Raw genomic sequence first — 12,782 nt, 5'->3', positions numbered from 1 at the left:
AGTTGGGCCAATGGAGCCATTCACCTGCGTAATGACCGTCCAACCAAGCCAAGTCCTGCAGGCCTGACTCCCTGCGTTACAGTGATGCAATAAATTGGGTGTCTCAATGTGACCTGTTAACCTAAATAACCCAAAAACATCTACAGCAGCTCAAAGAGACCACGGTTCCTAGCTGCTAGCTGAGAAATGAGGCTGCAGTTCCAGCTGACTTTAATTCAGCCTCACTGGAAGCTAACATAATTGCTGACTGCTGCCAGAAGATCACTGGCCATCTCCTGCTGTGTACTTTCTACCGCCTCCCTTGCTCTGGGAAGAGCAATCATTTGACCATATGGAAATCCTGATCAGCAAGCTAAAAATAAAATACTCCTCCCTTCTCCCCCCCCCTGTTTTCAGCCAGACCACTTCATACGGCCATCTCTCCATACGGCCATATGACCACCTCCATCAGATAAAGAACCTAACAGGAACACCCGTAGGGAGCAGGACGAGAATTCAGCCACCCCATAGTAATACAGACACATTTCTTAGGCAATTGTTTTTTCCCTGACACTCGTATATTCCAGGTTTTTGAACAGGCATCAGCCATGTGTGTAGACTGCTTACAAGCTTATTTTCCATCCCAAGCTGTACTGTACCCAGCACGACAGCTACGTTTCTAGGATAGTTTTCATCCCAAGGATGTTTTGATGACAGAATTACTGTTTTACAGTGCTTGACAATGACAAACAAGATTTAACTGAAAGGAAACCTTTTAAAGAGACTGCAACACATCACCCTTAAAGTTACAACACAATGCCTTATGAAATACACTGCTAAATAGCGTTACACCAAATTGGTATCCCAGTTCTTGAAACCCTGCATTTAATCACATCAGCCCTTTCCTTGACAGGAGTTAAAACTTGACATACAAACCATTTTATTCTGCCGCTCCTGTTAATCATTACTCAGCTGACTTTAAGTCCATTTGCTTTTGATGCAAGTTTTAGTTCGCGTTTTTAGTGAAAACAGACCCTGCACGCACAAACTCATGACTTTCTTAAACTTAGCCTAGGAGACAGCTGCTAGGCAGAAATCATTTTTTATGCTTTACTTCTGAATCTGCTTCAAAATCCATCTATTTTAAATCGCTGGGTATTCCCACCTGTATCTAACTGCGCTAACTCAAGACACTCCCCCAAAGCACGGGGATGGACTTACAAAGGTAAACCAAAGCAGCCGATCAGAAAGTTAGTTTCTAATCAGGGGCTTTCTAACTGGCAGCCCCCAATGCTCTCAGCAACCTCAGTCTCCCACTTATCAGTAGCTGTGGGAGCCTTCAGCACAGCTGATTGTGTCCAGGTACTCAGCCCCCAAGTTCTGTGGCACAGCTTAACCTAGCACCACCAGTAGTCCATCCCATTTTGTCTCAGCCCAAGTGTGTTAGAAGGAGAAAACACAGAAGTCATCTCTGATACTCTTTATCATGCATAAGAGGATCTTTCCCAACCCTACAGGCCTTGAATATGCTATTTAGTATTAGACACTGCTACTTCAAGTAATAGAGAGCATCTTAATACGGGTTAAGAAACTGGTTTAGAAGGGTAAAAACATCCACATGGGTAGTCCCTGCAGTTAATGTATACCAATATGGTGCTGGCAGACGCATACCCATTTTTTTGCCAAAAAAAATTCTGAAAAAAAAAATGGTATCTAGAAAACTTTTCTGGATACAAAGTTAATCATACATCCTATCTGAAGTTTGAGGCTTGCCAATGCTGCTACATTAATTCTACCCACATGTAACTGAAGTTGAATTCCTTCCTTCCCTTTTTTGATGAAAAATTATCTTCTAAGCCAGAAACATTTTTGCTGTGTATTTTCCTTCTCCCCTAAATGGTATGAAATTAGTATCTCTTCCTCTCCAAACAGAGGAAGAAGCCTTACATTTTCTCAACTTCCTTTTATGCTTTTATTTCCACATCCCTCCTCTCCCTAATGTTTTGGCCCATTTCTTTGACAGAAAAAAATGGTATTAAAAATGCATTGAAATGAAAACAATGAACGTAAGAAAAACTGTAGATTCTACCTATTAAAAAAAAAGTTTGGGGTTACTTTTAGTGATTAGGTTGTTACATTCAGGCAGATACGGGACTGAACAGCCAATGTAAACATGGCTTCCCCTATATACAGATATAATACTCTGGGAAGACTTGCATAAGAATATAATCATTGAACAACAGGCAACAACAAAAAATTGCAGAGTGGGGCATACCAATATACTGGAAATTTAGATCTTGGCATATATTCTATCCACAGATGAGAATTCACAGGCGGTTCGTACAAAAACAGACCCAGCAACAGGATGTACACCAGACTGACCATGTCTACATCTGCTGGCAATAACTTACCCCAGCCCTCAGAACCCAGTGACATTTCATTTTTCCATTCACCTCCTCAAACTATCTCGTGTGACGCAAAACCGATACTGCCAACATAGAAGGACTAGCCAGAGAAGATCAACCTTGCAGCCCTTGAAACCTCCAGAAAATCCCTCAAAATCCACAAGCATTCCCAGGGGCTACTGAAATTACTGACCCTTCATTCACACCAAACTCAGGCTACCTGTTCATATCAAATCCTTTTACTCTGATATTTTACTAATATTTTATTTGATTTTTCCTTAAAACCAGTTAGATACTTTCAAACTTCCCATTAGAGATTAATTCTGATTTTTCAAGCCCTTGCCTATTATTCCTTACTGAAGTCACCATTTCCATTTTTCACTTGTTCAATAGAGCAAAAAGGATTAATTATACATAACTTCTTTTCCAAAAGCTTCTGTTGGAATATAGAGCCCAGCCAATACTGATATCTAGATACTAGATAGCCTATAGTGTTATCTACATAACACACAATATCTGTAATATCCATGTAAAGTATCTGACTGCTATGTTATCAAATCCACATTTCCTTATTTATCAGCTCCTAAACTACAGCTTGCTAGCAAGATACCTTATCAGTAGTATTTCGGAATTATGACCTTATTCGTAAATACACAAAATGCTCACCTTCCATATTTTGATCCAAATGGCTCTACAAACAACAGCTTGTAACAATTATCTGTAGTTAGCTACTTGCTGACTTTTGCTACACAATTTTTCCAAACAAGAAACCCAAAAAGAAGCAAAACTACTGAAGTTGCAGCATTTCTAACCTACGATTTATGCTAGGCTCCAGTACTTATAAGCCACAGTAAAGAACCAACAGGAATCAAAAGATCTTCTGCCACCATGGGGAGAGCATTCCCGAATCCCCAACTGGCTGACACCACTAATAGAGCAAACGAACGCATGCTGTCAGTACTTCTCTTCCAAAGTGCTATGTTCTGCAACTTGACAACTTAAGAAATTAAGTCATCTCCCTCTTCAAATAATCATTTCTTGATGCTGACAAATTTGCCAAATCTCTGCCCCATCTCTATTCAGTCATCTGTCCCAGGAGGAGAGAACTTTTTTTTTTTTAAGCAGACAGTTGACAGGTAAAAGAAAAACAGACTGACTACCTGAAGCATTTTGGGCTTTATACCTGGATAAATTACAGAGACTCGACCTAGTTCTCTTTATCAAGGCATCAGCTAAAGATATATGCAGATTCAGTTAGCTCTGTCAAAAACATCTAGTACAGGCAATAAATTTACAGAATATGACAAGAAGATTAGAGGCACTCAACATGCAAATCAGCATTCTTCCAAGGCCATCCAGGCAGTACCTACTACAGGGGACATGTAGGCATACTTTCACTCAGCCCACGTAAGGTAACGAGAAGAGAGGTGGTAACATGCAGAACAATCCAACAGCAGTGATGACACACTGCTCCAACTTCACAAGTGCAAAGCCATGAACTTCCCACTACAGATTTAAGACCGGCAAGTCCTGACACGCTGCAGGCATCCAACTATAAGCATACGCAAAATTTAAAATTAACACACTCATCTTCAATGGAAAGCATCAGAAAGCCAGGAGAGAGACCCATCACGTTTGGCTGGATTTCCAACCAGTCACCCCAGCTTTTGCTACCAGGCTAAAAGTATCCCAACTAAACCAAGAGCTGAAGGACAGAGTATGAGATAGTTTGCTTGAGTGTCCTTCTGTAATATAATACAGCTGTAATACTGTGTAATACTGCCTTTACACTATGTTTTTTTTTAAGCCTGAACAGCATACATATCCATGTTTAGCTTAACATAAGTACAAAGTACTGTAGAGGTACGGTGCTCATTTTGGTAAACTGCAACTAACCAAAGCCAAAAAAAAAGCAGAATTTCTCCTTCAAATAAGTTGATGAACTTAGCTGTTTATTTAGTAACCAAGTAGCACGTATGCATACAAGCAGAAAAAAATGGAGCACGAAAAAAGCAGCACAAACAGAAATCTCAGTAATATTCTCGTTTCTACATGCGCAGCACACAATACAGTGCACAAGGTTCAGTTCACCAGTTAGTGGGAAGCACACAGAAACTATATTCCATTTCTGTAGCACCTTCTGCCACCTGTACTACCAGCTGCTGACCAGCTACTGCACGACCCCAACCAATTCAGTCATCTTTTGAGTCACAGTGCAACGAAGTTAAAGGTCTACCATCATTACTTACACGAAAATCATCCGAACGTGAAAAATGATTTTCTCCTACTCAGGAAATGCAAAGCAAACAGCAGTCACTGGTCTACCAGACAAAAACCACACATCTCTCAGTCCACAGGATTGCAGACTGAAAGCAGAAGCTTCACATGATATGCCTACGTATCTTCAGACAGACCTTTTATTCCAGTTAGCCAGCTATGAACAAACATTCACTGACTTCTAGACTGCACAGCCATTCATAGAAGACAAAGCAGGGCTGTTTTTCTTCTTTTGGGGTGGCAGGAAGGAAGGGGAAGCATGGGGATATCGTTAATAAGTAGCAGTTTCCCGTAATTATAAAAAAAAAAAAATCTCCTGGCAATTTGTATTTTACAGTCACTTCTCTTATTTAGAAGATTACTATTCTACTGTAGAAATAAAATTATTTCAAATAAATCTATTTAATACAAATAAATGTATTTTTTTTTCCTGTTTTTTCTAAAGCAACTTTTCTACTACTACAGTACTCTTGAAAGTAATTGTAATAATATCCTTATAAAAGATGTCCTCTAAAGAAAATTATGGATACACATATGTATTCATTTCAGAATTTCTTTAAGAATTATTTCAAGAGGCATCTTCAAAGAGAACACATAGTAAATTAATCCTGAAATGAGCTATTTGGACAATATTTGAAAGTGAAGGAAAAAAGAAAGCAGCAAGTTATTACTATCCATTTTCTTCTTCCAAAAATTAGTTCCCCTCTATTGAGACCATATTCACCAACGTGCATTTTAGTTTTCAGATAGAGGTTTAATAACCACACCAAAACTGACTCTAAGTGCAGACACAGAGAACCCATTCCCCTGGAGGCAACCTGTTGAGCCAGAGCTGTCAGAGCTCTGATCACAAACCTATTTACATATCCAAAGTCTGCATTCCTATTTCCTCCTCCTTTGCCTCTTCCTGCCTAGGCAAAATGCAATCAATACTACAAGCATGGTTATTTTATATTACATAAATGCTGGGGGAAGTGGGGCTGAACTATGGACACATCATACAACTCTTACATGAGCAGTTCTTCAATAATGAACTTGTGGACGCATGTGATGAAAACTTTAAAAAAAATAAGGGGGGGGAATCTGGAGAGGAGAGCTACAACCATTGTTATATTACAGATTTACAAAAAATTATCCTCAAGCATTCCGACTGTGGATCATCTGTGTAGCAGATGCAGGCACAGCTCAGGTCTGGCAGGATTTAGTAGCAGAAACCTATGACTACAGCAGCACAACGTACCTGAACCGGCTTTGGAGGTAAACAGTATAGCTGTGTTTCCCCAGCTCGGACTCCTTAACTATTAAATATGGTATGACCTACATTGCCTCTGCACGCAGCCTTTCTGTCTCTGCACCAAATTTTAAGGAATACACGTGCGAGTGCAGGGACTGCAGTAACCCTAGACGCATCTGAGCTCCAGATGAGCAATACTCAAACGTGGCCAGCTCCACAGGGAGTCACAGCTCCCACACCACATTCCCAGGACCAAAATCCAGGTGGCTCATTAGGCCAGCTGTAGTGTCACGCAACGTGAGGATTCAGTTCTAGGCCAGTACTGCGCTCAACTTCACAAGCCATCAAAAAAGAGCAACACAGAGATGCCAAGTGGAAAAAACACTATCTTTACCAAGTCTGAGCAATTTCTACCAACCAGCTCCAACCTTCCTTCCGGACCCGACACCATGCTCGTAATACACATATTCCAGCGAGCCAGACCAACGTCACGTTAACTCACGCGCAATGCCGTAAGCAATCTGACCTCCCACGTACACGTTGAGCTGTGCTGGATGTGGTGCTGAACTTCAGACTTTTGAGGAAGTTTTACTGAGATCTCTTTGTCTCTCTGATTCATGTTGGATTCACAAGGATCCGTGCAGCTAATAAGCCTGAGCGGACGGAAACTAACTGCGAGTGTCAGATGTCTCTGTGCTGCCTGGTATCTCAATCACATGGATTACTCCAGCTCCCTCATGACAAGCATGAGGAAGAGTAGCTCGTAGTAAAACAAACACACTGTCTATTTATATCCCACTGAATACTATAATTAAATCATTCTTAAAAGATCATCAAGAAAAATGCTTTGCTCAAAACAGGATGACGCGGGAAAAGAGGTTTTCTGAACAACAGTGGTGCTACAATTCCTAAATTTAGCTTCTTTAGGATACTGAATAGCAGTACTGTCAGGCCTGAGCAACATACACACAACATTCAACTTCCCAAGCCAGGACCCAAAGCCTGTAACATACTACTTCATACGTATACATTCTCACATGGACCCTAATATTATTTTTTCCTACATCAACACGTATCTCCCCTGTTTTTTGATTCAGAAGTTCAGGTGCATCTGAAGACATCAAAAGGCCCCCACTACGCAGTGTTGTAACAGCTAATGCTGACACCAGCAGAGCTCACTGCTGTTACCCCCCATTTTGAAGAGATTTATGTTCCATGCTCACCATGAGACATACAAGATAAACTAGCTAACTTAGGGAAAATTAAGATTTTTTTAAAACAAGAATTAAAAAGCAAACAAAAAACTTACACAGCAATTTAAGAAAATGCATATTCAGATTACATCCTTCTACTTGTTACACACTACACATGCAAGACTATGATTTTTAAGTCAAATAATTACTAGACACCTCAAAGCATCCCTTAACCAAACAGTTCACATTTACAAAAATCGGTTCCTCTCACACACACAAAAATATGACGCCACTAGAGCTATGACACAGTCTGGCTTGTCGGGCACAGAACTATGCTTTCAAACTAGTAGCTCACCATTCAAAACCCATGCTGGCTACTATCTCACTACCAAAAGTGCAGAAGTCAATCAGCCAGGAGGCCTGCATGGACTACATATCAGCCACAGCTCCACTGACCAGCAGCGTGCACCAGCTTAGCTGCAGGATGCCAAAGAGAACAGAACAGCAGAGAGTAACAACTGAAAGTATCTGGGAGGCTGACTTCTGATCTGCTGTTACATAAAGTTCTCTGGTGATCCAGCTACTTGAGTCACATGGTCCTGACCTAGCCTGTCTCATTCAGTGACTAAAGCAAGGCTAACTTTAGTGCAAGCATCGAACCTTTGTCTCTCGTCCGATGGATTTATTTGCCCAGTAACTGCAGTTTAAAAATAACTAACTAACAAAACAAAAATATTCTGAGCACATCAGCATGGAAAAATTCACTTTGAGTGCAAGACTTCGCAGGTCTTTTTGAAGATTAAAAGTAAGTAGAAGCACGTGCATGTTCAATGTGATGCAATTCATTTAATTCTGGTTTTGTTTCTAGACAAAAATGCCACCAGAAAAACTAAGCTTCAGCCTCCTGTACTGATGATTGGATTGATGGGTTGCTTGTCTAAGTGTGGTACAACTTGTGCATCTGATAAACTGATTACAATAGAGTTCCAGCTTTCCCACTGGAATCAGACCGCCAGTTTCTGTATGTTAAGGGCTTCTTCAAGACACCTCAGAGACAGCCACCACGTTTGTAACTCACTAACATGCATGCAGTTGTTAAGACTTCAGCTACTACCGATCTGCTCTACCTCATGGGGTCATTTAAGAACTCATTTATATTACAAATAGAAGGAAAGACTTTTTGCTTCTTTAAAAAAAAAAAATCAGTAATCAAGTTCTTGAACTACACCATAAACAGATGTCTTACTAGGTGGAAACAAGAATAGAATACGCTGGGCAGAGAACTGAGTTAAGTTGATCACTATTCTTCACTGATTTCAGGAAACAGTGTTAACACCTGTCAAAGCTATTCTCTTTGGTAAACTCAATAAATTACCAGAAATGCAGTGATACACTGTTTATTTTAGAAGGCAGTGCAGTTCTCATTCGTAACTTGTGTGAGGAGAAGCCAGGAACAGCTATATCCTAAATCCTGATGAGAATTCCCTATCACGAACCAGAAAAACCCTCCTTTGACAATCTTTTTCCTTCTACAATTTTCCTTTGTTGTCAAACTACATATATATAAAATTCAGCAACATTAAAAAACCTTCCTCCTAAAACCTTACATTGTTGATGATCTTCCCAGGAAAAGAAATAAGTGACCTTTCCTTAGAAAGGGTAGTGGTTTTGATTTTCTGTTAACAAATATTTGGAGAGCACGCTGACTCCAATTTGTTCTTACTCCCAACAACAGATCTGCTCTGGAACGAGTAAAAAAGGCTAGGTTTCTAGGGCATTATGAAAATATAAATCATGAGCTACGAAAAAAGTAGAGGAACGAGAGAGATCCTTCAGCCCTATGCCAAAAATTCACAACCTGGGAGGTCATCCTACAACTTTTATAGTACTTTATATTGGAAATGGGAATAGGTACAGCAAAAAGCTCATGTAAACACGCTGCCAGTCACTGATATAACTAAAAATTTGGTGTTGGGCTCTTCATTTGTCTTTAGATATGAAAGTCAAAAATAATTTACACTGCCCCAAGATACCGCACCATCTTCTTTCCTATTTTTTCATGAAAATTTTGTTTTCAGAGGTAAAACAACAGCTTAGTCTTTCTAAAGAAACTCATTTCATCTTTTGCTGGAAGACAAACAAACAACAAAAAAAGAGTAATAGTGACAAGCATGATTCTCGTTTTCTAAGAATGCCTGATATCATGCAGCTTGAGCTCATAAAATACAAGTTAAAAAAAAAAACAGTAGAACTGCATGTAATCAAGAAAAAAAGGGGGTTTCTTTTGCTCCGAAGGATTATCTGAATCCCCGTTACTTACCATTAATAAATAAGTAAATAGGAAAACAGGAAGAAAATGTTTCCTTGATTAGAAGTATCACATGACAACAGTCAATTCAAAGTAAGCATTAGATTCTGCAATTAAGAACACCCCTATCGATTAAGTGTTCCTAGACTGAATCTTTCAATTAGCAATCTGAAGTTGTTGTAAAAGAAAATTGGACAAGAGTTCTATTTCCTCCCCGTGTCTAATTATAAAAGTATTAAACAGACAAAAATACACAAAACCCACACCATAGGTAAGAAAATAATCTTTGAAACAGTTGTTTGAAGAAAAATATCTGTCAGAATACTTAGTTAAATAGTTCCACTCAAAAAAAGGTCTTTTTGAATAGCATCTAGATGGAATTATGACAGGAAACTAAGCTGTTTTCTGCGATTACTGGGATACTTGGGCAAACATCCACACAGTCATTATAACCAGCATTACTTAAAAAACAAAGCACATACCACTCTGGCTGCTCTTTCCTGAGATTCACACTTTCTGCAAAACCAAGGTCCAGTGGGTACTTGAACAATTCCATAGCAAGCTGTTTTGAACAAGATACAATATTTCAGCAAATGTAAGCAGCACTACAGTACAACTAATACTAAGCTTTTTTGTAACATTCGTATTAATGGATCTCATATTAATAAGTCAAGTTCACATCTATGCATCACACATGATATCCTACCATGATGGTACTAGAAATAAAGTACAACCTTCCACTTCAATTTATGCAAAATATTAGTTATGATTAAATAATAAAAATATTAGGTAGGCTGAAGAGTAATATAATCATTCAAAAGCAGTAAGGTTTTACATGAATATGTTTTGCTATTTATTTACCTGCCAAACAGGTAAAACACTTTACAGCAACAAACGTCAGCCATTTGTAGTAAAGTTTTGTGGTTTTTTGTTTTTTGTTTTTTGTTTTTTTTTAAACAGAAAAGTAAAAGCAACTAACACATTGGAGTTTGTCATAACACATTCATTCGTCTGCTTAGTTACAATCAAGTTTTCATACTCATATTTAAGTAGGGAATCCATAATAAACTTAACCAAGATTAAAAGTTGGGGGGTTTTGCCCTGAAAATTCACATGAAGCTTTAAATAAAAACTAAACTCAGCATCAGGGTTAACACTGATTACATATAACTAGGCTACAACATCAACCCTTAGGAGAGAGATTTTTTTGAGACACGCAAATTTCTCTGCAAGACTATCATCAATGTCTTCACAGTACGTAAAAACAGGAGTTTGATAAGAAATTCAACCGAGTTTATCAATTTGGCAATACTGTTTATCTTTGAAACACAGTTTGAAACTTCAAGAATGGCTGATGGAGTAAAAAAATTTTAAGATTTGCTCATAGCACTTGTGTTCTTATACCCTCATGGGTTTAATGACTAATAACAATTAACAAAGCCAAAAATTTTCCTCAAAAATAATCCTGAATCTGTCATTATGTTTTTAGTATCTCAATTACCAATGACCATATTTTATTTAAATAAAAAATTGGTTAGTGTATAACTAAAAAAAATCCAGATCTAGTAAGTTAAAAGTTCTGAGAAAATCTGAGACTATATTGGTATCTTCTAGTAGATATCCCAAAATATTGTTGGTTTTGTGCTAGCCTATACCAAAAAAAGAAAAGAAAAGAACAAGCAATGCAGTAGTAGCATATAAAACATCTGGCCAATGCACCTTTCCTTCTACAAGGAAACATCAATGAAATTATTTCCTATTATATGCATACATGCAGTCATATTAAGAGCAGTTGTCAGGTTTTCAAATACATTATCCAAGTACTGACAGACCAAACCATCTTGATAACCCCTTTCCACTGTACAATAAAGTTCTTTAACATGAGAGAAAACATCTTGTTTTAGTTGCGTTTCTATTAGCAACAGATGGGAAGGGGGGAATTCTGAATTCCTCCAGAAATTAAGTGGGAGACTTTAAATGTGCAATCACACATTTAAATTACCAGAAGACAGGGCAGAATGAGAAACTAATTTCAGAATGCGACTCAGAGACAGAGCTGGCAATTAGATCCAAAGGCAACATAAGCTGGGCAAAGACCAAGGCTGAGGTACTCTTTTATCTGCAAATGGAACAGAGAATATATAGAGCCTAAAAAAACACCCACCAAAGGTTTGTGCTCTGATATCGTTTACCGAGTTCCGTGACTTCCTTTGGTTTCATACTTGTACTACTATGCAAAGCTTCTTTAAACACATTAAGGAACATTGTACTCCACAACTTGCCAATGACTTAATGCTGGAAAAAGCGATTCCTCTGAACTAACTGAAAATAATAATTAAAAAAATTCAGTTCAGAAAGTCTTGTGGAGAATACTTACGCCTGAATTTCAAAGGAGGACTACCAGCTTTAATCTTGACAATAACTACTTTGAATACAGAAAGGCTACAATAAGAAAATTTAGAGTGGACATGTTCCTTCTACCATCTTCAGTGACGCATGAAATTCAAGATGTAAAACATTACCGACACAGTAAGACAAAACATACAGTTTTCTTTCTCTTAAGGCCTCTACAACAGCATCTGGATTTAGAAGAAGTACTTTGCACGCTTCCATATTCAAATTCAGATTTGGACCTGAACTTACAGAAGTGCAATATTCTTGTACCCAACTTCCTTAATTCTCTCCCTATATGAGGAATACTTCCCAAAACAGACTTCTCTTGTTACCACTATTTCAGCTCCATGAGTATGCGAGCACCCAACTGCTGCTATCATCAAATTTGTTCACTGAAACCATTAGTGAGGCTCTAGATGCAAAGGAAGATGCTGAAGATAATGCAAAAATAATAGGTGGCTCAGGTATGACTTCTGGAAGTATTCGTGTTTTAGTGTTCTTTTTCACGATCCTAGGGTTCCACGAAAGCAGAGATAACTTGCTGGTTAACGTTATTCAGCTCTTAAGACAATACAATACTAATTCAAAACCAGGCTAATTTCACAGATCTTCTCAGCTCCTCTCTGACCTAACTCCAGCATCACCAATAACTGAATTCTTCTTCACATCTTCTTTAATTATTAGTACTTCTCAGTTTACAAACGAGCATATACGTGTAAAAAACATGTGCCATGTCATCTTCACCAAAACGTATATTGTAAGACCAAGTATGAGAGAGACATTAAAAGTATTTTCACATGCACTAGCCATTCAGACTAATAAACTGGATTTAGGATTTTACCTCTCCTCCAATTTGTTTACCATCTAGAAGGAGTCAAAGAACCAACCACGGAGTTCATATGACTGCTTGGGAGTTGATACCATTTTATTCCTTGTTTCTGCTACGCATAAAGCAAAAGTCATCACAACTTCCTTTCTTACAACGTAAGCAG

The 12,782-nt window shown here is 38.5% G+C and overlaps 1 protein-coding gene across 6 annotated transcripts in view; it reads right to left on the bottom strand.

Annotated features, from left to right (window-relative positions):
* MLLT10 (MLLT10 histone lysine methyltransferase DOT1L cofactor) overlaps positions 1–12,782 on the bottom strand; it is a 129,857-nt gene that overhangs the window by 106,253 nt on the left and 10,822 nt on the right. For 5 of the 6 annotated variants that reach the window (XM_083825175.1, XM_083825172.1, XM_083825173.1 and 2 more), the window contains exon 3: positions 9,879–9,958. The exons of the other annotated variant lie outside the window; for it this stretch is intronic. In XM_083825175.1, the coding sequence (XP_083681301.1) occupies positions 9,879–9,958 (80 nt within the window). The remainder of the gene's footprint in view (positions 1–9,878; positions 9,959–12,782) is intronic. 6 annotated transcript variants of the gene reach the window in all.

Source organism: Anser anser (genome assembly GCF_964211835.1).
Source record: "Anser anser genome assembly, chromosome: 2".
Lineage (NCBI taxonomy): Eukaryota > Metazoa > Chordata > Aves > Anseriformes > Anatidae > Anser > Anser anser.
Note: the sequence above shows the minus strand (reverse complement) of the source record. Positions and strands in the feature narration are given on the sequence as shown.